We start from the raw sequence: 24,536 nt of genomic DNA on the forward strand, positions 1-24,536 counted from the left end.
TACGGTGTAATTAACTAATTATTAGTGGGGAGAAGCAAGAGAACAAAAAAGGAGAAAGAATGAAGATTGGGAGAAAAATGATCAAAGAAAGCTTTAGTGTTAGCCGTTGGGAACTGGTATTTTTTTTTTTTTTGGTGGTTATATCAGAAATATTGGACCTCTATTTGCAGTTGTTATAACTTACATGCTTACCACTTGAAGTAACGTTATAGTTGAGATGAACAAAAAGAAAAAAAGGAGTTTCCATTGGAAGGATACAAATGAACAAGCACCCTCTAGTTCAGCAGGTAAGTTGTTTCAAGGCGCATAAACTACACTGAAGAATTGTAAACAGTTTACATCAGCCTAGTAAATAATATATCGGGGGCCAGTGAACAAACACTTCAGAGTTATAAAGATATTGTGGGGGAACTGGTAAATGTGCTGATAGATGATGTGGTGTTGTTGGTAGGATGTGGTGATACTTGACAGATTTAAACCTGACGTCTCATGCTTAAGAGACCAACTCGGATTAGTTTTTATAGGCACACTATAACAACTTGCTTGCTTCGCGTTTTTGTATTTTTCGCGGTTCTAGGGAACTAGTCTGCCATTTTTAATCATTACCCGCGTAGCTGCCCGTCAAGTTAACTGTATTGTGCACCGTGGTTGAGTAAAAGAAAAGAGCACGTGCTGACCCAGTTACTGATTGAACTTGGTGAAGATATGGTTGGGGAAGTAGCGGTAGACATCTGCTGTTGAATTTGTCAACTGATGAAATTCGAGAGCAATAATTGTTCGATTCAATCTAGGCTTCAATCATTGGTTAGTTCCACTATGCCTTCCACAGTGCATTAGTATTGCCAACAAAACTGTCGAGTTCTTTGGTGAAACCAATGAGCAGTGAACACATTTCAACTCAGATTGAAGATTTGATGTAACGTCTTAAAGTAAGGGCCCCTCCCTTGATTACAATAATGTGATTAAAAATATAAATTTAATTTTTATAATTGCTATATAATCATTTTTATTAAATATTTTATTAAAACTTTTCCCTCTTCTTAAGCCAAACACACCCTTAGTGTTTGATTTTTTTAAATAAGATTACCTACAATAAAAAAATACCTATAAGTAATAAAAAAACTTTTTATATGAATAAAATAATGCCTTCAATCACAACAATTCCTTGTAAATTTCTAATTTGATAAATGATTTTCTTATCAAGGGCAACTACAAAGAAACATTTAGACACTTTCAAAGATTGAACCCATGACCTTCCTTAGAAGGATTTTCATGCCCTCACCATTGGCTTAATTTGATAACTTTAATTAAAGGGAAAATTTAAATAAAGGATTCTGGAAGATATTTAATTTCTTCAAAAGATTTCTAATAAGTAAACATTAATAAATTAAGTTATTGTTTTAATAATTATTCAATATGTCTGAGATTCTTTCAAATATTAAATTAGATTTTTCAATGATACCCTACCTTAATTAATTTTTAAACATCAATATTTAACAAGTAAAAAAAAAAAGACAAACTTTTTGACATGTCAATTCAAGGAGAAGGATTGAAAGATGTCACTGCAAAATGAAAAGAAGAATTTAGTTAGTGTCGGTCAGCATGACATGGATATGGTCCTTGGATGATCAACAAATCCACACAGTTCATGGATCGAAGGCTTTCAATTCCATAATTTAGGAGTGAGAAAAGACATTGTTCCATCATTGTGGGCCACGCTTTCCCACCTGGATCCATTGCTGAAACTACCTGTCATTTATTCATTGGTCCTTCCCTTTCTGCCACCAACGTACAACTCAGATGCCTTCCATCTTTATTTTCCGCTCCCATAACTTCTCTCCAGGTTGTTCATAGTTGGGTTTACTTTATTCATAGTTGGGTTTACTTTGTAATCTAAACTATTATTAGGGCTTCTATTTTTTTTTTTAAACGTCATTCACTAACTACAACTACCAGTTGATGGCTCTGCCATACTGAAACCTTCAGCAACGTCATCAATAATAACAGCAAAAAAACTGAATATTGCATGAGAGGATGTATTTTGAAAGAGTTGAAACATGTAAACTGATTTTCCACACTAACAATAATTGGCATACAAGAGGCCAATATTCTGGAAACATATCCAGAAGTGGTGGGATCCAGTTTCTGCAAGAGAAAGAAGAAAAATCTGATGCAAACTCTCAGCTTTTAGAATTATATGCTAGCAGGTACTAGTCATTTCATCCTTATCTCAGCCACTCTATCTTGATTAGGGAATGCATGAAGATGCAAGGAATATCCACGTGCGGATAACTGCTTCTGTAGCTGGCAATGCAAATTGAATCGATGGCACTGAGAATTAGGTACAATCTGATTCAGAAAGACGTGGCCTCTATTTTTCTGCCTTATCTTTTCCTGGAAAACGCTCAAACTGGGGGAAGAAAAAATGGAGAGAACAAAGTGGAGCACGTAGAAATCTGGAAAACCATCCCCTGCTCTCCTACATGTGACTACAACCAAGGAATCTAGTCAAAAAAGATAGACACTAGATATCATAAATTAGTTAAATATATCTCAGCACAAAAAGTTGCTGCCAGGGCTTTCAAATTCTTTCAAATTAACAACGTTCAAACACACACGAGGTAAGCCTATGCTTTGACATGTAATGAGTGAATAGGAAATGGTCCTCCGTTACCATAAAAGTGGCTCCAGCTATGGTACTGGTTGAGCCTTACTCAGTAAAGCTGGGTGGTTCAATTGGTTACTTTAAAAAACAATTCTAGATTCTTGATAATTTGTATACAACGCTCTGACCATAGCCCTTCCAAAGTACCTGATATTCATATTCAAATAATTTCTTCAGATATAAGAATTGTGTTGTATATGCCATCTGGCTTCTCAGTTAAGGTGTGGATGAAATTTTGATGTGGGAATCAAAAAATTAGAACAAGAAGGATGGAGCAAAACAAACGTGAATGACAAACTGTCTACCTTAAAAGAATGACATGCATCGTAAACAGTGACACTATGAAAATCAAGTAATCTGCTTTTCCCAATGCCATGCCACATGATGGAGAGATCATAAATATCTGTAAAGGCGGCTTTCCATGTGATTCAATACGGCATATACCTATCAGCTGGGTAAAATACAGAAAATGACAAGAGATAAAGTAAAATTTAAAAGCTCACGAGTCATTGAAAGGACATGAAACTTTCTTTTCATATATCTTTCCCTGCCTCATCCACGTGGGCGACCTCTGAGAAGTACTATTACAATTCGACGCTTACACATGTAAAAGGTGGCTGAGGTTGCAATTCCAGGCAAAACAAAGTAAACATCATCGTTAAAATTGTCGTTCATTGTGTGACAGAAGTGTCAGGTGATAGCCAAAAAAACAAAAAAAGACCTAGTTTTGCTAGCGGCCCCAAAAATCTTAAACCTTCATTCTCTAGACCTTACCTTTTCCATTTACGGAAAATGCTTCTTCTTATGATCATTCTGGGGATGCTAAGACGATTTAATTGTGGTGGGTGGGTCTCCATTTGATTACATTTCGAGTGACATTAATGCAGTCGTACAATTCCCTTCCTAAACCTATATATTTATGTAGAACAGATACCTAAACTCCAAATAATTTCACAAGTAATTTGCTATTGCAAATACTTTTCAACAAAACATTTAAAAAGTAGAGTAGCAATGTACAATTATGAAGACTCTGTGGACTTGTAAGTGTTACCCCAAACTTCCTGGTCTCATTCAAGACCTGCTGGCAAACAATCACTATAACCATAAGCTTCAATCTTTTTCTGGTTATTAAAATAATTTGTCAAATGATCGCTGTCACCATTAAAAGCTAATTTACTATTCCACATAACCATGATTGAACAAGATAATGTCATGTAGTTATCTGTCACTAAAACAAATTTTTATGTCATAACCTAAGAGAATCATTTTTCTTGAGAGTATATAATGAAACAAAAAATAACAGTTATTAATGTAATGGAATGGGGTGAAGTGAGATGGAATAAAATAATATTTTCTTGTTCGAGAGTTTTATTAAAGGAATGAAAAATTGTATTTAATTATTATTCGAGAATTATTATAAAATTTATATTTGAGTTGGATATAATTATGTTTTTCAATTCTAGCTAGGATGAGAGGAAGTAAAAGAGTAAGAGAGGATGAGAAAGATAGGGGTAATTTTGTAATAATATTATTTATATCAAACCATTTCATCTTTAACCTTCTAAATCAAGGGTAAAAAATGGGTTTAGGATGATTAAGGATGATTTGGAAGGCCATTCCGAGCCATTCTAATCCTTTTATAAAAAAAATTCTAAATAATGGCATAAAATTTTAGTCATTTCACTTCATTTCATTTCATCCAAAAAAAAATCTCAAACACTAAGGGCTCGTTTGGTTTTTATTCTCATTTTTTGTATTTAAAAACTATTTTGTAATAGAATTTTTAAAATTATTTTTTTAAAAAATAAAATAAAAATATATTTAGTTATGTTAATTTAAAAAATATTTTAAAATTAAAAATAAACTGATAGTGATAGTTATAAATGGTTAATGATAGTAATTTATAATAGAAATTGATCAAAATAATTGTAATTTTCAATAATCAAATGTAAAGTATTTAAAAACAAGAAAAAATGAGCAAAAATAACTTGAAGTTGTTTATATTTTTTTAAAAAAATAAAAATAGTTTTGGAAACAATTAAATAAAAATATAACTAAATAAGTTTTAAAATTTTTATTTTCAAAAAAAAATATTTTAAAAAACAAAAAACAAACAAGCCCTAGACGTCTGATTCTATAAATTCCCAGCACGCTTACATAACTGTCATCCAAGCAACCGAGCAGTTGTCTTCTTCTTTGCAGCCGAAGTTCATCCATGATTTCTAGCCGCCAAAGTTCCCCAATGTCTTCCAATTACCCAAGCCATAAAAACCATACCTCAAATGGCTTTCATCAAGGCCAAGTGGTAGTGGTGGCTGTACCTTTTCCAGCTCAAGGCCATCTCAACCAGCTTCTTCATCTCTCTCGCCTGATCTTGGCACACAATATACCAATTCATTATGTTGGCACAGCCACCCACAATCGTCAGGCCACAGTTCGGGTCCAAGGTTGGGACCCAAAATCCATTTCAAACATCCATTTTCATGACTTCGAAGTTCCTCCTTTCGTTACCCCTCCTCCCAACCCCAATTCAGAAACCAAGTTCCCTTCTCATCTCCTTCCTTCCTTTGAGGCCTCCTCACATCTACGCGAGCCCGTGGCTGCACTTCTGCGATCCCTTTCATCTGTTTCTAGAAGGGTTGTTGTGATCCATGACTCCCTAATGGCATCTGTGGTGCAAGATGCCACTGAAATTGCAAATGTTGAGAGCTACACTTTCCACAGCGTCTCTGCCTTTACCATGTTCTTGCATCTCTGGGAGGAAATGCGAAAACCTTTGATAGAAAGCACTCATATCCCTAAAGAAGTTCCTTCTCTTGAAGGGTGCTTCCCAAACCGATTCCTAGATTTCATTGCTTCACAGTATACATTCCATAAATTCAGTGAAGGGTACCTTTACAACACAAACAGGGCAGTAGAAGGTCCCTACATGGAGTTAATAGAACGAATCAGCGGTAGCAAGAAGCACTGGGCTCTAGGACCGCTCAACCCTTTAACCATCGAGAAGAAAAGTAACGAGGCCAGGCACTTCAGCTTGGAGTGGCTTGAAACAGAAACCAAAGTCAGTGATATATGTATCTTTTGGGACAACAACGGCCTTCACAGAGGAACAACTCAAGCAGCTGGCGATCGGATTGGAACGAAGCGAGCAGAAGTTCATCTGGGTACTGAGAGACGCTGATAAAGGCGACGTCTTTAATGGAGAAGTTAGACGAGCTGAGCTTCCGAGGGGATTTGAAGAGAGAGCCGAAGGCATCGGATTGGTGGTGAGAACCTGGGCACCCCAATTGGAAATTCTAAGCCACCCTTCAACGGGAGGGTTTATGAGTCACTGCGGGTGGAATTCAAGCATGGAGAGCATCACTATGGGGGTACCAATAGCAGCATGGCCTATGCACTCGGACCAGCCAAGGAATAGAGTTCTGATGACACAGGTGCTCAAGGTTGGTGTGGTTGTCAAGGATTGGGCTCGCAGAGATGAGATCGTTACCGCTTCAGATATTGAGAATGCTGTGAGGAGATTGATGACGACAAAGGAAGGTGATGAAATGAGGAAGAGGGCAATGAACCTCAAAAATGCTGTGCGAAGGTCGACGGATGAAGGAGGAGCTTCACGTCTGGAAATGGATGCTTTCATTGCTCATATCACTAGATAGTGTGGTTCTACTTGCACACTGGTTCTTGTGCCTTGCCCACCAAATAATTTTATCCAAATAGAATGGGGCAGCTTTCATTGTATGCGAAGGTCAGAAAAACCTTGGCACCAGACCGAAAGGCTCTGCTCTTTCTGTGTCCTTGTGAAGGTTTCCTCAACGACTGTTATTTTGTCCTCCATTTCCAAATTCCAATCCAGTCATCCAGATCTTGAGCATTTTCCCTCCACTAATCAGGTGAGTGCGTATGTATATATATATATATATATATATGTATAAACTTTTGTTTGATGTTTCAATCAAAGTGTAAAAATGATCATATCACAAGTTTGCCTATATTGCCATTACATTATTCCTGCTATTTTCTTTTTTATATTTTGTTGCCATTCTTTAAAAAAAAAAAATTGAAGGCCACCAAAAAATCTGTGCAATAAATAACAGAATCAAATGTATTAGAATTTAATAAATTTTTATAACCTAGAGGTGGATCATAAAAAAAATAATAGAATCAAAAGTATCATGAAATAATTGATAGGCAACCAATTAATACATCTATCTATAAACATACTAAAAAATGACAATCCAATTCTCCACGATAATATCTCTTATTTTTATGATTATATTGTATAGGAATGATTCAAGAAAAACTCATTTTGAATCAGTGCTAGAATTTTAAGAGAGTCCGTGTAAACGGACAACTTCTAGTATCTCTTGCTTTCATGAACGTAAACGTTCGCTTTCTGTTGCCATTCCCTAGTGTCTCACTCCCACAAATATTCAAGTGACCATTCCTTTACGATGAGGGGAAAATATCCCTCGACACTTTTTTCAGTGACGACGGAGCCTATATTCCCCTGGTACCTTTTTTTCTTTTTGGTTTAAGAAACCTATATTCCTCTGGACATGGATAGAGCGGTAATTCAGTCAAGTCCGACGGGCTAGTCCGAATTGGCCCAAAAAATTTTAGGGTCAGGCTTAAAAAAAAGTTTTTTTTATGTTCGGGTCTATTCGGCCGGCCCGAATAGGCCCGAATACCCGAATAAAAAAAATATATTTTAAAAAAATATATATAATATAATAAATATTAATTAATTCTTTAAGTTTTAGATCATTTTATACTAAAATACCATATATTTGAGTCCTAGACATCATTTAAGTATTAAAAAAATATATTTTATATTTTTTATAAAATAAAATAATTAATTTCAAATAAAAAATAATTAAAAATAATTTTAAAAATTAAATTCGGGTATTCGGACCGCCCGAAAGCCGGAATGAATTGGGCCGGGCTTGGTTATTCGGGCCTTTCGAGGAGTCGGGTTTTTCGGGTTCGGGCCTATTGGGCCGAATCCGAATAAGCCACCCGCCCGAATTCTCGGCTCTAGACATGGAAGCTCTAAAGCCTGAATATTATTGAGTTTTTGGCTAGATTTGAAAGCCTTTTTTTTTTTTAAAAATTTAAATTTGTCACTATTATATTTATGTTCTAGGTACAAATTAAAGTGGTCTAAAATTCAAAATAAATAATACAAATCATAAATTTAATCCAAATATTTAAAATACGATATTTTTTTAGGATTAAAATAAATGAACTTGATCAGATAGCCTGAGTTTGAACGTGTTTTTTTCAAAACTTAAAACTTAAAAAGATCAAATTCAAAGCCCTTTATATAAAAATATCACCTATATTACTGGCTCTACTTATCAAACTCAATTGCTAATTGTTGCTGCTAAAAACAAAACACATTTTATTTTTTTGCCCTTTATACAATTATTGCGAACACGTGCACTCGCATTCTCCTTTGAAATTCTATCTATACTACCCATGCCTAATTGTTGCAGCTCAAAACAACACATTTTTTTTTCTTTTGTATAACTGCTATGTGATATCTGATGTTATTGAGTTGGATTATATTTTCATTCAAAATTTAATCAACAAAAATTACTTTTCACTAGTATAACCTGATCTGTCTGGGTAAGAATCCTAACGTCGGCCGAAAAAAGGTAAGGAATCCTAAACCATAGGCCCAATAATTATACATAACTATGGAGGAGGCAATGGACAATATAATTTATATGCAAACAAACATTATATTTCTCACGTCATTTGCACGAATGAATTTACACATCACCTAATTGTAGAAGATGCCATTTGATTTAAACGGCCAATGAACCAAGAACTTCAGCCAGCTCAACTAAAATGATGACATTACAGAGCGCAGTATCATCAGTGTACTCAAAACTTGTAAATGATAGCATTACTGTACATAGCATCAACTTTCGAACATGTATCCAGCCTACTCAACTAAAAAGAATCAAGAATGAAGGTTTCATTCTTAACTATGATTGTCCTGCTTCATAAGCATCTAATTTTTTTGGATGTAGCCACTGATGACAAAGCAAAATAAAAGGAGAAAAATAAAAATAAATACAATTCAGGGTAGAGCAAGAAGTTCTACCTTGTCAAAGGAATATCTGACTTGTCCATTCTCAACAAGAGAAATTTTTAGAGGAGTGTCATTACTTCCCAAGGACTTCACTTTCTGCTCTTGCTGGGGACGACCCCTTCCAAATGAAAATGTGAATAATTTCAAAATATATGCGTTTGAGAAAAAAAGAGGAGGAAAATGTGAAGCTATTCCTGCAGCATGTCAATATCAAGGATACACTACCAAAAAAAAAAGAGAGAGCTATATGTAGCACCATTTATATAGTGATTATTTCAATAAATATTGTTATATAAAAGAGGCCAAATTTTAGTTTTATTAACTTTTGTTTATCTATATGTTGAATTTATTGATAGAACAAACTGATGGAACCCATTCTCTCAATATCACAGTGTATATGCAATAGTGTTGGTATACATGATAGAATGAACTATTTTGCATTATGGAGTTTTTCATTTGTTTTTTTATATTGGGTTGTTATTTGAGGTATTAATTATTTGTTTTTTAATATGATGATGCTTTTTCCTTTTGCCTCAAATTGTGATGAGATTGGGTTGTTGTCTTTGAGTTTATTATTAAAATTGGTGCTGTGTTATTACTCTATTTTTGTTGTAGAAAACTGGCATTATTATGCCAGGAAAAATTCATTTTTTTATCATTATGCAGATGATTTTTTTATTATTAGTTTTGCATATGTTTCAAAGTTTTTTTTTAAATAGTATGACTAGATGGCATAAGGCTTGGGGTATAACAATTCATTATGCTATTAGAATTTTTTCAAATGTAATGGGACATAATCAAAATCATGTTTAATGTAATAGTATTGATCCAATAATTAGAGAAGGATACAATATGTGATAGCTTTTGGCTCAAGCATTAATTCTTTCTTGCTTTAACTATCCTAATTGGCATTGAATTGATTATCATGTTTTCTTTTTAAATGATTAACACTGGATTGACATTATAAACAAAAGATGGAGGTTTGTTAGATGTACATCTCAATAATAGTGAGATGGAGTTCAAGAATTCATTAGTTTTGTACGAGAACATTTGAAAGATCTAAAAATAATTATTTGTCCCTGTTTGAAATGTAATTTTGTGATGTATGCTCCTCCACAAAAACTTGAAGATCACTTGGTGGAATTTACAATCAGTTAGAGTTATAAGTGTTGGACATTACATAAGGAGACGCCAGATGAGATTAATTATAGTCAGTGCCATAGTGAAAGTTGTCATTCCCTTAATTTCAACACAAGTGCACATACATTTGACCATCTGGAAGAGTTGGAAGATAACTTGGAAGAGGTACTTGAAGATTTTCCAGAAATATTATAGAGGTTGAAGAGTGATGCAGATACACCTTTGTATGAAGGTAATGAATATACAATATTATCTATAATATTCAGATTCTACAACTTGAAGGCAAAACATGGGTGGCGCAACTCAAGCTTCTCAAAAAATCTCTATATCATAAAAGAAATACTACCGAAGTTCAACAAGTTTCCAAGCCGAGCATATGAGGCAAAATAAGTCTTATACTCTATTGGCCTGAGCTATAATAAGATACATGCTTGCATCAATGACTATGTTTTGTTCAAGGGGGAATATGAATCGTTGACCAGTGTCCTAAGTGCATGACACCATGTTGCAAAAAGAATGAGAATAATTCAAAAAAAGCAATGTGGTATTTTTCAATCATAACAAGATTCATTTGTATTTGATTTTTTTCAATCAAGTTATTTTTCTATAATACATGCTAATATGCCATGATTGTGATAAGGATCATTGGATACTACTTGTGATCCAACAAATAGAGGCTTGATTTGGCATCTCGATCCCCTTGGAGGGCAACCAGATAATCAAAAACTAATCATAATCATGTTCAATAAGTAAGTTAATTAATTTTTTCTTTTACATGTAAATAATTATTTTTATTTGGTCTTTGATATAAAGTTTCATATTGGATTGTAGGGTTGTCCACGTGTTCCGTAACCAAAAAGAGTTACCTTCCATCCATAATAATACTAAAAATTATGAGGGTGCATTTGAATGGACGATAATTAAGGTATACATTTATTCTAAATTTAATTATCTTATCAAATTTAACTTATTATATTTTAATTAATTAATTATTTTTTGTTTGATCAAAAAAGTCCACAACAATATAACAAGACTATGGATTTTGACTACAACATCATGAGGTATATAAAAGACAAAGTTGATCATGCGTCAAATGATAAAATTTTGTCTGACCAAATGTATCTTTAATCTTTACTATATTAATTTTAATAATTTACATTATAATACACACATCATATACTTAAACTTGATTTTTGTCGTTATATATGTTTAGCTTAATAGTATTTCAAGAATGCATTTGTAAAGGAATATACTATAGCTAACATTAAAGAAGTTCTCAAAAAGTTTTCACATGATTTGTTCAAGCAATGAGTAAAATATTAAAGATTGGGAACTTGAATGGTCACAACCATCAGCTTGCTTAATTTTGACTCATTATATAAGTCACTTAAGTTCTTTATACTTTGGCCAATTTTACTTTTACTTGGCAAATTTCTATTTATAACTACTTTAGTGTATAGGTCTTTTTTTGAAAAAATTTAAGGTACTTTTAAATAGATTATAGAGTTGTTATAGATTTCAATAATTTTGATTTTAATTGCCTACAAAATTTGGTTGAAATTAGAACTTTGTTATTGGATTGTAATTCTAGGAATATCTATATTTCGTTTTATGGGGGGTTGCCCGAAATTCAACCTCCCTATTGAAAAAAAAAAAACACTAAATTATCATTACATAGTTTAATATATAATAGTTATAACAAAAACCCCTATATGGTCCACTTGAATACCTATGTAAAATGATCAAAACTGAGCCTAACTATACAATGGTTTTTATGTGATAATTGTTGAATATAGGGCAACTATTTATTAATGCTTATTTTAAGAAAATATTTAAAAAAATTATATAACAGTTATTTGTAAATGATCATTATATAAAGCCAAACTATATATAAGTTGAATAATCACTATATAGTTTCTTTGACATCATACAAATATATAATGGTTTTTATCTGTTATATATTGATAAAAATAACCACTATATAATTTTTTTTTTTGTAGTATTGATACCATGAAGATTCATCACTACCTAGTGCATTAAGTTTCCAGTTTCACAAATTTCCAAGGCATGCTACAATGCTCCTAATTCCATCAAATACCCACCAAATTAAACTTTACACGACCAAGATAAATTTTAAAATACTCTCTTTAGTCTTATTTATAAATATTTTTTAGAAGTAATTTTTAATTTAAAATGTAAGATACTTTGTAATATTTAAACCATTTTTTTAATTTTATCCTTTATTGATTAACATAAAAATATTTAATATAATTGTATTATTATTAAAAATTAAGGATAAAAAAGAAAGTAAATATCATTTTATGATATTAAAAAATAATTAACTTTTCTTAATATACATGAAACGATTAAAAATGTCTCCCAACAAGGACCGGAGGGACTATCTTATTTTCCCAAGAAACATATGCGTTCAATAATTTGTCAAACAATTTTTCTTCTACCACAATGTGAAATTTGAATAGTCAATAATACTTCGCATGCATGTCCATTATTTCTAATTAAAATTTTTTATTCAGAGAATACTTTGGCTTCAAACATAATTCAATTGTAACGTAATACTACTTACAAATATTGATTAGAGTCAATGAGACGTTCCCACGTTCGTCCCATTCTACTGCACAAGGAAGAGGCGATAAGGAAAAAGACAGGCATTATTCCACCTACCAGCCTCCTTCTCAATTGAACAATACAAGTCCAGTCCTCGTGAATTGTTCCAGTTGCTACCCACAACTTAACCTTCTGTTCAATTACTTCTGCGATTCCCATTTCATCATTCTAAATTAGTCTTGAATTTCGCGGGCCTGAAATAAAAAATGCAGAAAAAGACTACAGATCAATTGATTTTAAAAATACAAATATGTGTCATAAGCAACTAATCAATTCATTCAAAATCCTTTACAATTTACCTTAACCAATTCACTCAATATCTATACCGGTTCCACGAGTAACCGGTATAGATATCATGTCATTTTTTTTATTTATAAAAACATCATCATCTTTTATTTTTACGCCGTGTGCTCTTGAATCAATGTAGATACTCACATGGGTATAAATGGCCTATTTCTACTAGTATAGATGAGAAGTGATGTCATTCTTCATCGCTGGTATTCTGCAAGAATACTTCATCGTGGTTGTTGTGGAATTTTCATTTTGCTTTTAACCTCTGCTGAGACGGTTTGAATTTGCATGTCGACCAAGTCAGGCCGTTTAAGTCATAATTTCTTTAAATGTTAAAAATCTTGAAGACCATTTTTTTTTGGGGGTTGGGGGGGGGGGAGAGAGAACTTGAAGACCATCTTATTTGAAGCATGAGTGATTTTTTTTTTTCAATCAAAAAAACACGAATGATTTGATCAAAAGTAAAAAAATTGTAATGTTTTTTTTTTCTATTAATTCGCTTCTTACGCATGAAAGGAAAATTAATTATTCTTGGTAAACATTAAAATTAAATTACTTGGATTCAACTATTCATTCCCTTTCTTATCATACTATGGTCTTATATTTATTCTCTGATTTTATTTATAAAAAGCACTTGGAGGAGATATTTTGTTGTCTTTTTTTATAATAAATTATATTGATTATTTATTACAATATTTATTTTTTTTGTCCATATTTAATGTTGATGTTAGGAGAGTAAGAGATTTTTTAAAAATGTATTTAATATAGGCAATGTATAAAATTTTATTAATTTTTATGTATGGTTAACGACTTTTAAATTTTTCTTAAATTTTAATAAAAAATGTTGCAGTAAATTATAAATATGTCAGACAAAATGGCATATGCTATTTGATTAATTGTAATTTTTTATCTCTTCCTAATACACTTTCTGACCTAGATTCATGAAAAAAATAAGAGACCCAAACTAATAATTCATTTGAAGCAATGATCATCTGCATACGTAACAATTTAATAGGAATTTTTATTTTATTTTTATAGTAACATTTTATGAAAGCCATTACATGTATCATTCTCCCCTTGTAAATACTCATAGATTCTCTTTGCTAATGCCATGTGCGAGCCGCTCGTGTATTTCAATTTGGATTTGGATTTGGATTTGATATAAGTGACATAAGTTTACTTACTCGTTGATTATATTATCTCGATTACTGTCATAGAATTTCATCTGTGCTTGAAAATTATTCAGATATACTTTATTCAAAAATTCAAAACAATTCTAACAATCAAAATATTTTTTTCTTCTTTTTAAAATGTGAGATTTGATATTTTTTAAATAGTATATGATAATTTTTGTTATAACCATTCAATAATTATTATCATGTCACATGAAAACAAGTGGATTTAGACCCTCCTGAGTGCCACGCTACTCATCGGATTCCACTCTACACGCTTGATATATATACTCACTTGGCACAATATATATAAATAAATATATATATATGGATCCACTTTATAATCTCCAAAAGGTTTAGTAGAGTCCACATATGGAGAGTCTGTTGAAGGACTTCGTTGTGGAGCACAAGAGACCATCCATCGAAGCCTCGATGCGATGGAGATCCGCCGTCGCGTTAGTAAAGAACCACCGCAGACGGTTCCGCATGGTGGCAGATCTCCAGAAACGTTCCGAAGCCGAAAAAAGAAAGAAGGAAATTCAGGTTCTTCCATTTCTCTGTTTTGTTTATTTACTCATGCCGTTTCCTTCCTTGCTTTCACGTTGAAATGCGTTTCGCGGGAGGTAAGTGCGGTTTCCATAGTGTGATAGCGTGATAAGGTTCTCCTTCCGAAATATTCCTCCAGCAAGGGGGGAAAAAAGAAATTAAATCCGTATCCACGTCCAGGGAAACTTGTGTGCCCATAATCAGCGTCTAAAACACACAGGAATTTGTTCTGATGAAATAAACTTGTTTTGCAACACCAGATTCAAATCTGATATGGTTTAAAAAGATTTGTGAAACAAAAAACTATATAAAATTATAAACTTTGTTTGAGTGACTAGAATCTATGTACAGAATCTCTATTCATCTCATTTCCTCGGAATCAATCCTGGAGCTCTTCGTGTATCAAGTAAATGACTGTAAGGCTGAGAGACGGTGATCATTGAGTGTTCTAGGGTGAAATGGTCAGTGCTGAAATCTGGAGACAGAATTCGACGTTTCAATCTCTTCCTCTAAGTTGGTTCCGTTTAACATTGATGATGAGAATCCATTTTGGGGCCAACGAACTGACAGTTTCAAGATTGACTGACTTTCAAAATCAAAGTCAGCGTTTGCAGCTGTTACTTGCGTGATTCGGTTCTCTTGGTTTAGGCCTCTAAATTCCAATTCCGTACGCATTAGGGACTCGCTACGTCGACGCGTTCGAACTTTTCTGTTTTCTCCATTTTGGCTGGTGGTCCTCCAATCTGTTTCGAATGGAGATTGACCTTTATTCATTTTAAAATTTTGTGGAGTAATAAAAATAGAAATAACTTCTCTATTTTTACTTTTATCTAAATAAAATATTAATATATCGTGTTTGTTGATGTTTTTGGAAAATATTTTCCATATGAAGTTCTTGAGAAAGTTTAACGCTAATCTCTCGTGAATTTTAAACTTTGTTTGTATATAGAAGTTAGCTAATAAATTTTTGTTTATTTCGGAGCAGAAGAAAAAACGTATATTCTGTTTACATAAATGAAATTGAACAGTTAATCAATATTCAAAGTCAACGCACCTAATTTTCTTTAAAAATATAAAATTAGCATATAACCCAAACAGTACTAAAAAAGTTATGAATATTGATATGGAAAAAACTATACACTTTTTTTTTGTCTGAGAAAAAACTATATGCTCCAATAAATTATGTTTATATATTAATTAATATGATTTAATATAGTTTTCGAGGTAAAAAGTTCATCAGGTTTAAAAGTAAAAGTCGGTTCAGATCCTTCTGATTTATTAAAAGAAAGGAAAAATCATGAGCAAATGTTTGAAGTTAGGCGGATACACGTACAGGAAAAGTATACACATGCGCGGACACAGGAAAAGTATATACGTATATGAGAAAAATAAATTATTTTCATTTGTTTAACAAAATAAAAATACATTACTTTCATCTTAGCATTATGTTAGGCGGGTTTGTCATATCATTTTTGGTTTAATGGATGTCTTTATTTCAAGAAGCTATTTTTCATTTTGAAAAATATCTTTATGCTTAAAATGTGTTAATATTTTGTTTAATCACCATGTGAACTTAAACATTTTAGTTATTTACAAAAAAAAGATCAATATCATAATACATGATATTACATGAAAACACGGTTTTTTAATATTTCTGTCATTAGATTTTTCATTGAAAATGGTAAGTAATATTCATTATAACAATGTCACGGCAAAGCTGTAATTTAATAAACAACGACACAATTGTTTATAAAAATCATATATTTGTCATATATCATTAAAACTTATATATTTATTGTATAATCAAACAGTTTAATAATAAATTAGGTATATTTTGTTGGTACGTTATGAGAATTATAATTTTTTATTAATTATTAATTTATATATTGTTTGATTTTGTGTTCATAATTTGCATTTGCTTCGAGTTTTTTTAAGTAATATTTAAAGCTACATACGTGCTCGGCTTGTAAAGCAATGAGTGCATATATATATATATACACACACACACACACATGTTGAAACATTTAACATATATATAATGGCCACCAAGGAAACTTCGCGGAAGTTTCAAATTGTCGTCGCAATACTTACCAAAGTTAGAGTAAATCAGTAAAGACAATTAACGCGCAGGACTAGAATAATCTCCCTTGCATTTGCGAGGATATTAACAGCTTAAAAACAGCATTAGCATACTAATTTTATAACACGTGTTGATATATATATTAATATTGATTGATTGATTGCGTAAGTGATATAAAAGCATGAGAAAAAAAAATATATATATATATATATTGATTTAATGCTGCATGCCAACTCAGAGGAAATGCTAGAGTAGGAAGGCGTTGAGCTTTTTGATTTGTGTGAATGTTTTTTTAGTTCTGGATCTGATGTACTTGACTGTATTTACATATTACTATGTTATCCGTATAAAATTAATAAAATACGTCGTAATTATATAGTAGTTTATTTGTATAACAGGCCTGCACGCTGTGACTTGTTTGAAGGAAACAAATTTCTTTTTCTTTTCATCTAACCATATATTTTTTTTCATTTAAAAATATAAAATATTTTTAATTAATTTTATCTTAATTATTTATTTTCAAACTAACCCTATCTTTTTATATTTATTTCTATTAAATATTTTATAATAAATATAAAATTATTTATTAATAAAAAAATTTTGCAAAAAATAATATTATACTTTAAAAGATTAAAAATATTTTATATTTTTAAATATCTAACTTTTTAAAAAATATTTTATATTTTTAAATAAGAAAAATATAATATATTATAAATGCACACAGCAACAAAAAGGATTTTAGCTAGCTTTCGTGTCCATGGGTCACCGTGATGATCTCATCCCAGACAAGCACTACTCGAGAATCCCTTGCTTTTAAAATTGCTTTGTCGTCTTTCTGACTTGAAAATTAAATTACATGTTACTCTAGTGTGGGGAATTTCACGGAAAGCGGGGCTATCCCCAGTTGACACTCACCTTTTTTGGCCAATAGTTTAACATTGACTTGACTTGAACACGGTTTTGACGCGTATTTTACGTGTTGAATCTTCAAAATGTCTATGCCATCTGGGCTTTTCATTCAACTATAGCATACTAGTGCACAAATTAGAGGGACTATTCGGTTAGATTCTCATACCATTCAGGTTTTGGGAGCCTTTAAATTTGCTCTCTTTAGCCCCTCTGGTTCTTGACGGGTGGATGATAAAAGGAGATTCTGTGTTTCCTTGTCAATTAATTTCTTTTGAATTAATCTGGAGATCCATTTCCATTTCTTAAAAATGTGCCTAAACTAGCATTTAAAAAACATTGTCGAGTCCTAAACACTTTCTTGCTTTATAAAATAAAAAAATAAATTGTTCTTTACTATTCATAATTTATAAATAGCATAATAATTTATTACAAGTTTCACTACTTTATATCATATATGTTTTTTTGCTTTTTTGTAATCACTTTTTTTTAATGATCTAAATCCCTTCATTTTTGTTTTTTGATGTCCTAATTCCTTCTATGAATAGTGTTATAAGGACTTTGAACACCAAAAACAAAAGTGTGGGATTTAGGATAAAAAAAAATGCAATGATTTATAACAAAACTCAGGGAACCAAGTTTATTTTTTCTTTACATGTATTATATATGTTTTTTTTTTTAGCATATTGTATAGATTTTAGCACGAGGCTCTCTTTGTTTCGGGCTTCTAAATGACTAAATGAGACTCAATACGCGGTTTTAATCCGAGATGGGAAGAGAGAGCAACAGTTTTTAACAGTCACCAAATCTGGCCCACTGGATTATACGAGAGCGGCTCCGATCCATTACGAGCAACACGCCATGCAAAATGCTATTCTTCCTCTTCGGCTTTTTCATGGATGCGCTCAGATGCGTTTTAAGCTTGAGTTTTCGCGTCCATAATGATTACCATTTACAAATAAAGGAAAAGAAAGAAAGGAGGAAAAACTTATTCTAGCTGTCTGATTTCACTCTCAAAGTGGGAAGTCTCGTGTCTTTGGACATGCATTATATTAATGATCTTATAAGGCACTAAAATAATTTTACCTATATGTTCTTAGAGATGATCAATAATTAAGGTTGAAGTTATATATGAATTACCTTTGGACATGACTTTGCAGGTTAATGTGTGCTTGTATAGAGTATAGAAAGGATATGGCTACTTGTATTCTCAAGGTTATGGTCCGGGTTGTTATGGATGCCCTCTAAAGGGATGAGAATAAAACTCACACACCTGTATTTATTTGGGTTGTGATCTTCCGAAGGTTCTTTAAGGGAAAAGATCTCTGTAGTCCATATATTATTCTATTGTCTTAAGTAGTCTTTGTCTGCCCTTGATAAATATGGTTTGCTGTTAACTTTTATCAAAATTTTTATTATATAATTCTTGTCTACTCAATCAGGATAAAGTTCGAGTTGCTCTCTTTGTTCAAAAGGCAGCACTGCACTTTATTAATGGTATGATAAAAGCTCCCACCTTTGCTTTGGAAATCAGAACTAATTTCTTAGTTCTTTACATGTATTCTTACAAGTTTATCTGTTGTCTCATGCAGCTCGTGGTCTAGCTGAAAACAATCTACCAGAAGACGGGAGAGAAGCTGGTTTCAGCATTGATATCAGTGAGATTGCGACTATTGTTCGGGGCCACGATTATGAAGCATTAGAAAAATACGGTGGGGTTAAAGAAATTGCAACGAAACTCTCTACCTCTGTAGATGAAGGTATTAACGAAGATACTGTAAAAACAAGGCAACAAGTTTATGGGATCAACCGTTATACAGAAAGACCTCCCAGGACCTTCCTGATGTTCGTGTGGGAAGCACTACATGATTTGACCCTAATTATTCTCATGGTTTGTGCCGTAGTGTCTATAGGTGTAGGTATTGCCACTGAACGGTGGCCTGAGGGTATGTATGATGGTTTAGGAATCATACTCAGTGTGCTCTTGGTAGTTACTGTGACTGCTGCAAGTGACTACCAACAATCCTTACAGTTCAGGGCTTTAGACAAGGAGAAGAAAAAAATCTCTGTCCATGTCATTAGGGATGGGAAAAGGCAAAAGATTTCAATTTATGACGTGGTAGTGGGAGATATTGTTTATTTGTCAACTGGGGATCAAGTTCCAGCTGATGGCGTTTACATATCAGGATACAACTTGTTGATTGATGAATCAAGCTTGTCAGGTGAGAGTGAACCAGTAAATTTGCTTGAAGAAAAACCATTTCTTCTGTCAGGAACTAAAGTACAAGATGGTCAAGGGAAAATGTTAGTGACAACTGTTGGCATGCGGACTGAATGGGGAAAACTAATGGAAACTTTAAACGAGGGGGGAGAGGATGAGACCCCCTTGCAAGTCAAACTGAATGGAGTTGCTACAATAATTGGCAAGATTGGTTTGACTTTCGCTGTGCTGACATTTTTGGTGCTGACGATAAGGTTTGTGGTGGAAAAGGCAATTCATGGTGATATTACTCATTGGTCGTCAAATGATGCAGTAAAGCTGCTAAACTATTTTGCTATTTCTGTTACGATAATAGTTGTTGCCGTTCCAGAGGGACTACCTTTGGCAGTGACACTTAGCCTTGCTTTTGCAATGAAAGAACTGATGAATGAAAGAGCACTCATGAGGCATCTTTCTGCGTGCGAGACAATGGGTTCAGCGAGTTGCATATGTACAGATAAGACAGGGACGTTAACCGCTAACCATATGGCGGTTGATAAAATATGGATATGCGAGAAAACCATGGAAATTAAAGGCAATGAAAGTGGAGCCAAGCTAAGAACAGAGATATCTGAAGGAGCTCTGGACGTCCTTTTGCAGGCTATGTTTCAAAATACTTCTTCTGAAGTAGTCAAGGATAGAGATGGAAAGAACTCAATACTTGGGAACACCAACAGAATCGGCATTATTGGAATTTGGCTTGCTTTTGGGTGGTGATTTGGATTCCCAGCACAGAGATTATAAGAAACTTGACATTGAGCCTTTTAATTCAGTTCGAAAGAAGATGTCTGTTCTCGTAGGTCTCCCTGAAGGGGGGATACGAGCTTTCTGCAAAGGTGCATCAGAAATAATATTGAAAATTTGTGACAAATTTATTGATTGCAATGGAGAAACCATTGATCTTCTTGAAGACCAAGCGAAGAATATTTCTGATGTTATAAACAATTTTGCCTCGGGAGCTTTAAGAACTCTTTGTTTGGCTGTCAGAGATATAAATGAAAACCAAGGGAAAATAAGTATACCTGATGATGGCTACACACTAATAGCCGTTTTAGGAATCAAGGATCCTGTGCGCCCTGAGGTCAAGAACGCCGTTCAAACTTGTTTAGCAGCTGGAATAACAGTTCGTATGGTCACTGGTGATAACATACATACAGCTGAGGCTATAGCTAAAGAATGTGGCATCCTCACCGAGGATGGTATAGCAATAGAAGGACCAGAATTTCGCAACTTGTCACCTGAACATATAAAGCATTTGATACCAAGAATCCAGGTTCTAATCCCATTGTAAGCTTTTACTTACATCTCTTATCTGAGATGCTCATTTTTGTTACAAGCTTGATTATTATGGTTATAGGTCCTGGCGCGATCTTTGCCGCTTGATAAGCATACCTTGGTATCCCATTTGAGGAATACGTTTGGTGAAGTTGTTGCTGTTACTGGAGACGGAACCAATGATGCTCCGGCATTGCATGAAGCAGATATTGGATTTGCCATGGGCATCGCTGGAACAGAGGTTTGTGCCTCTGGAAATTTTTGCTATTATGGTTATATAAGTGGTCTTGTATGGTAGCTCAGCGTCTTGTTCTAAACGAAATGCAGTGTGATCTTACTGGTTTTTATGAATCTAATACGTTTCTTCTTTGCAATTACCCCTTGCAGGTTGCCAAACAAAATGCAGATGTGATCATAATGGATGATAACTTCAAGACAATTGTGAAAGTGGCCAGGTGGGGGCGGGCAGTATACATAAACATTCAAAAATTTGTGCAGTTTCAGTTAACGGTAAATGTTGTTGCTCTTGTGATCAACTTTGTTTCTGCGTGCATCACAGGTTTGTTGACTTCTCTAGAAACTTTGATTTCCATTCAATGCCTTTGGATTGGTCTGAAGGAAGAGCAACGCTAGTTTTCTTTTTCCTCCTTTGCTTCAGGATCTACTCCACTAACGGCTATACAATTACTATGGGTGAACTTGATTATGGACACTCTGGGGGCTCTAGCCCTAGCCACTGAGCCTCCTCATGATGAGCTAATGAAAAGACCCCCAGTTGCAAAAGGGCAAGCTTTATCACCAAACCCATGTGGAGGAATATCATTGGACAAAGTATATATCAGTTAATTGTCCTTGCCATTCTCAATTTTGCGGGCAAGAGGCTTCTCAGAATTACCGGTTCAGGTGCAACTATTGTTCTCAACACTTTGATCTTCAACTCCTTTGTATTTTGCCAGGTACGTGATTGTGAATTTGCGTTTCATTCTGAAAGGCAAATAAAGTCATATGATCCGTTGAAAAATACTTAATTTATACAGTTCATACAAATTTGGGCAATCCTAAAGCAGAGAGGTTTATAAAATATAGAGTATCGTATTTGGTGTTCTCATCTCTGTTGCGGTTGTTGTGACAGGTGTTCAATGAGATAAACAGCCGGGACATAAATAAGATAAACGTATTCAGAGGCATGTTTAAGAGCTGGATATTTTTAGGGATAATTTTCATAACAGTGGCATTTCAAGTAATCATAGTTGAGTTTCTGGGGACATTTGCTAGCACAGCGCCTCTCAACTGGAAACTCTGGCTATTCAGTATCGTGATTGGAGCAATGAGCATGCCCGTATCTGCTATTGTCAAGTGCATTCCAGTTGAAAGAGATGCGATATTCCAACACCATGATGGTTACGAGGAATTGCCTTCGGACCCCGATCAGCTAGCATAACATGGCGTTTGGTTTTGGTGCACCTGGAGTGTCCAGATTTTTTCAGATTTACAGGTTTTTATTTTTATATTTTAATTTGTATTTAATAAAAATATAAAATTTTAATAAATATAACCTATTATCAATTTTCACAATGCAAATTTAACATGAATAGTATAATTTGATATTAAAATTATTTATAATTTTTATAAATTAATTATTCAGATATGTTTTGAACTGTCTAGATTTAATATTAAATTTTTTATAATTTTTATTTTAATAAATATAATATTAAAAATTTAAAATAAATATAATCTTTAAACAAGAACTTAAAAAAAAAAAAAGAGTTGCAACAAACAAAATTTTAAATCTAAACTATCAAGAGTACATTTGAATAATCAATTTATAAAAATTAAAAAATATTTAATATTAAAATTCATATAAAATTTGTATTATTCAACTTGATAATAAAATAAATTTATTAAAATTTTATAATTTTTATTTTAATAAATATATAATAAAATATAAAATGAAACCTATAAATCTAAACTGTCCAGATTAATGTGAAGTGGACGAGATGATCATCAAATGATAGTCACTGAATCCAGACGCCATAACATGTGATCTTGCATGCATGGCTTTTTTTTTTTTTCCTTTTTGGGTTAGTGGAGGAGAATAAAATAAAAAGGTTTATTTGGCGAATATTTTAAACAAGAATGCTTACTTATTAATGCACCTTGATCGATCTGAATTTATTATTTTTATTAAATGGCAGTGTTTTAAATTAAAGTAATGAAATGTGATGATACTCATCTAATTGTTAGTCTATAAATCTACAGTGAGTTAATCTGCAAATTGATGAGTTAGCCCGCTTATTTTTTCAGAAAAAAAAAATAAAAATTGCAAAATCATTCTCAATTTTCAAACCCGCGAAAGTTTTAAAACTAAACTATTTAAAGCAGTTATGAATAATTAATTTATAAAAATTTTAAAAACTTTTAATATTGAATTAGGCCATAAGATTAAATCTATATTATTAAGATTGATAATAAAATAAATTTATTAATTTGTTATATTTTTTATTTTAATGATTATAAAAAAATTAAAATAAAATTTGTTAAGTTGAAACGTCCAAAACCGAAATTGGACTTGAGGTATTATGACATATCCTTGACAACTAAATTAATTAGCCTTTACTTAAAGGTAGGAAGCCTTAATTTAGATAACAAAGAAATGAAAAATAAATTTTTATTACCGAAATCAATATCAACATATAATATAAATGAAGATAATATACCAAAATGCACTTATTATTCCGTGCCATATACAAGACAAAGCAATTTAATTATATCAATAAAAATAAAAGGAAAGACATCAAAATCTTTGTACTGTAATAGTTGTATCTTCTTATTTGCTTTTTAAACTTCTACGTGTTAATTATATTGCAACTTCTAGTAAAGCTTCTAACATTATGATTCATTAGAAGAAATCTTTAAGCTTTAAATTATAATTAAACTTTTTACTATATTAGTTTGTGATTGATATATATTTATTTAGGACTATATTAATGTATTTTCAATTTGTATTTTTTAATGATTTAGGAGTTTTATTGTTATTTGGATAATTAATTTTTAGAGAGAAAATATAACTTTTTACCAAAAAAAATGAAAAGAAGTAAATTTGTAATTTTTAAAATTTAAAAAATATATATAAAAATATTTTTTATTAGTGGGTTAGCCATAGAAATACAATCTATATAATACACGAGTTTTGTCAACCAGTCCCGCCTTGCTCACAACTCAGTGCAGGCTAGCTCATGAGTTGCAGATTGATCTATATTACCAGCTTATGTTTAGGAGAGTTCATTATTAAGTTTTAAATGTTAAAAAAAATATTTGTATATGGTTCAAATTTGATGTGTTTCAAAGGCACATTTGATAGTCAATAAATATTGAAACATTTAAATAATAACTTTTATTTAATGAGGATATCTATATGCAAAAGTTTAAGTAAGCTAAGTTTCAAAGCTTATCAAGGTCAAGGTATATTTCTAAAC

At 32.4% G+C, this 24,536-nt stretch overlaps 1 protein-coding gene and 1 pseudogene across 1 annotated transcript; both read left to right on the plus strand.

Moving 5' to 3' along the window:
* The first annotated feature begins 4,826 nt into the window (after positions 1–4,826).
* Positions 4,827–6,681, plus strand: LOC129286692 (zeatin O-glucosyltransferase-like). Its single transcript, XM_054922682.1, is given in 2 exon segments — positions 4,827–5,710; positions 5,712–6,681. Coding segments are annotated over 2 exon segments (1,440 nt in total). The 5' UTR covers positions 4,827–4,880; the 3' UTR covers positions 6,322–6,681.
* Positions 6,682–14,292: 7,611 nt separating this feature from the next.
* LOC129306137 (calcium-transporting ATPase 4, plasma membrane-type-like) lies at positions 14,293–22,549 on the plus strand (annotated as a pseudogene).
* The last annotated feature ends 1,987 nt before the right edge of the window (positions 22,550–24,536 follow it).

The sequence above is a fragment of the Prosopis cineraria genome, unplaced genomic scaffold (genome assembly GCF_029017545.1).
Source record: "Prosopis cineraria cultivar Desert tree isolate PC_DT_omini unplaced genomic scaffold, ASM2901754v1 PC1, whole genome shotgun sequence".
Lineage (NCBI taxonomy): Eukaryota > Viridiplantae > Streptophyta > Magnoliopsida > Fabales > Fabaceae > Prosopis > Prosopis cineraria.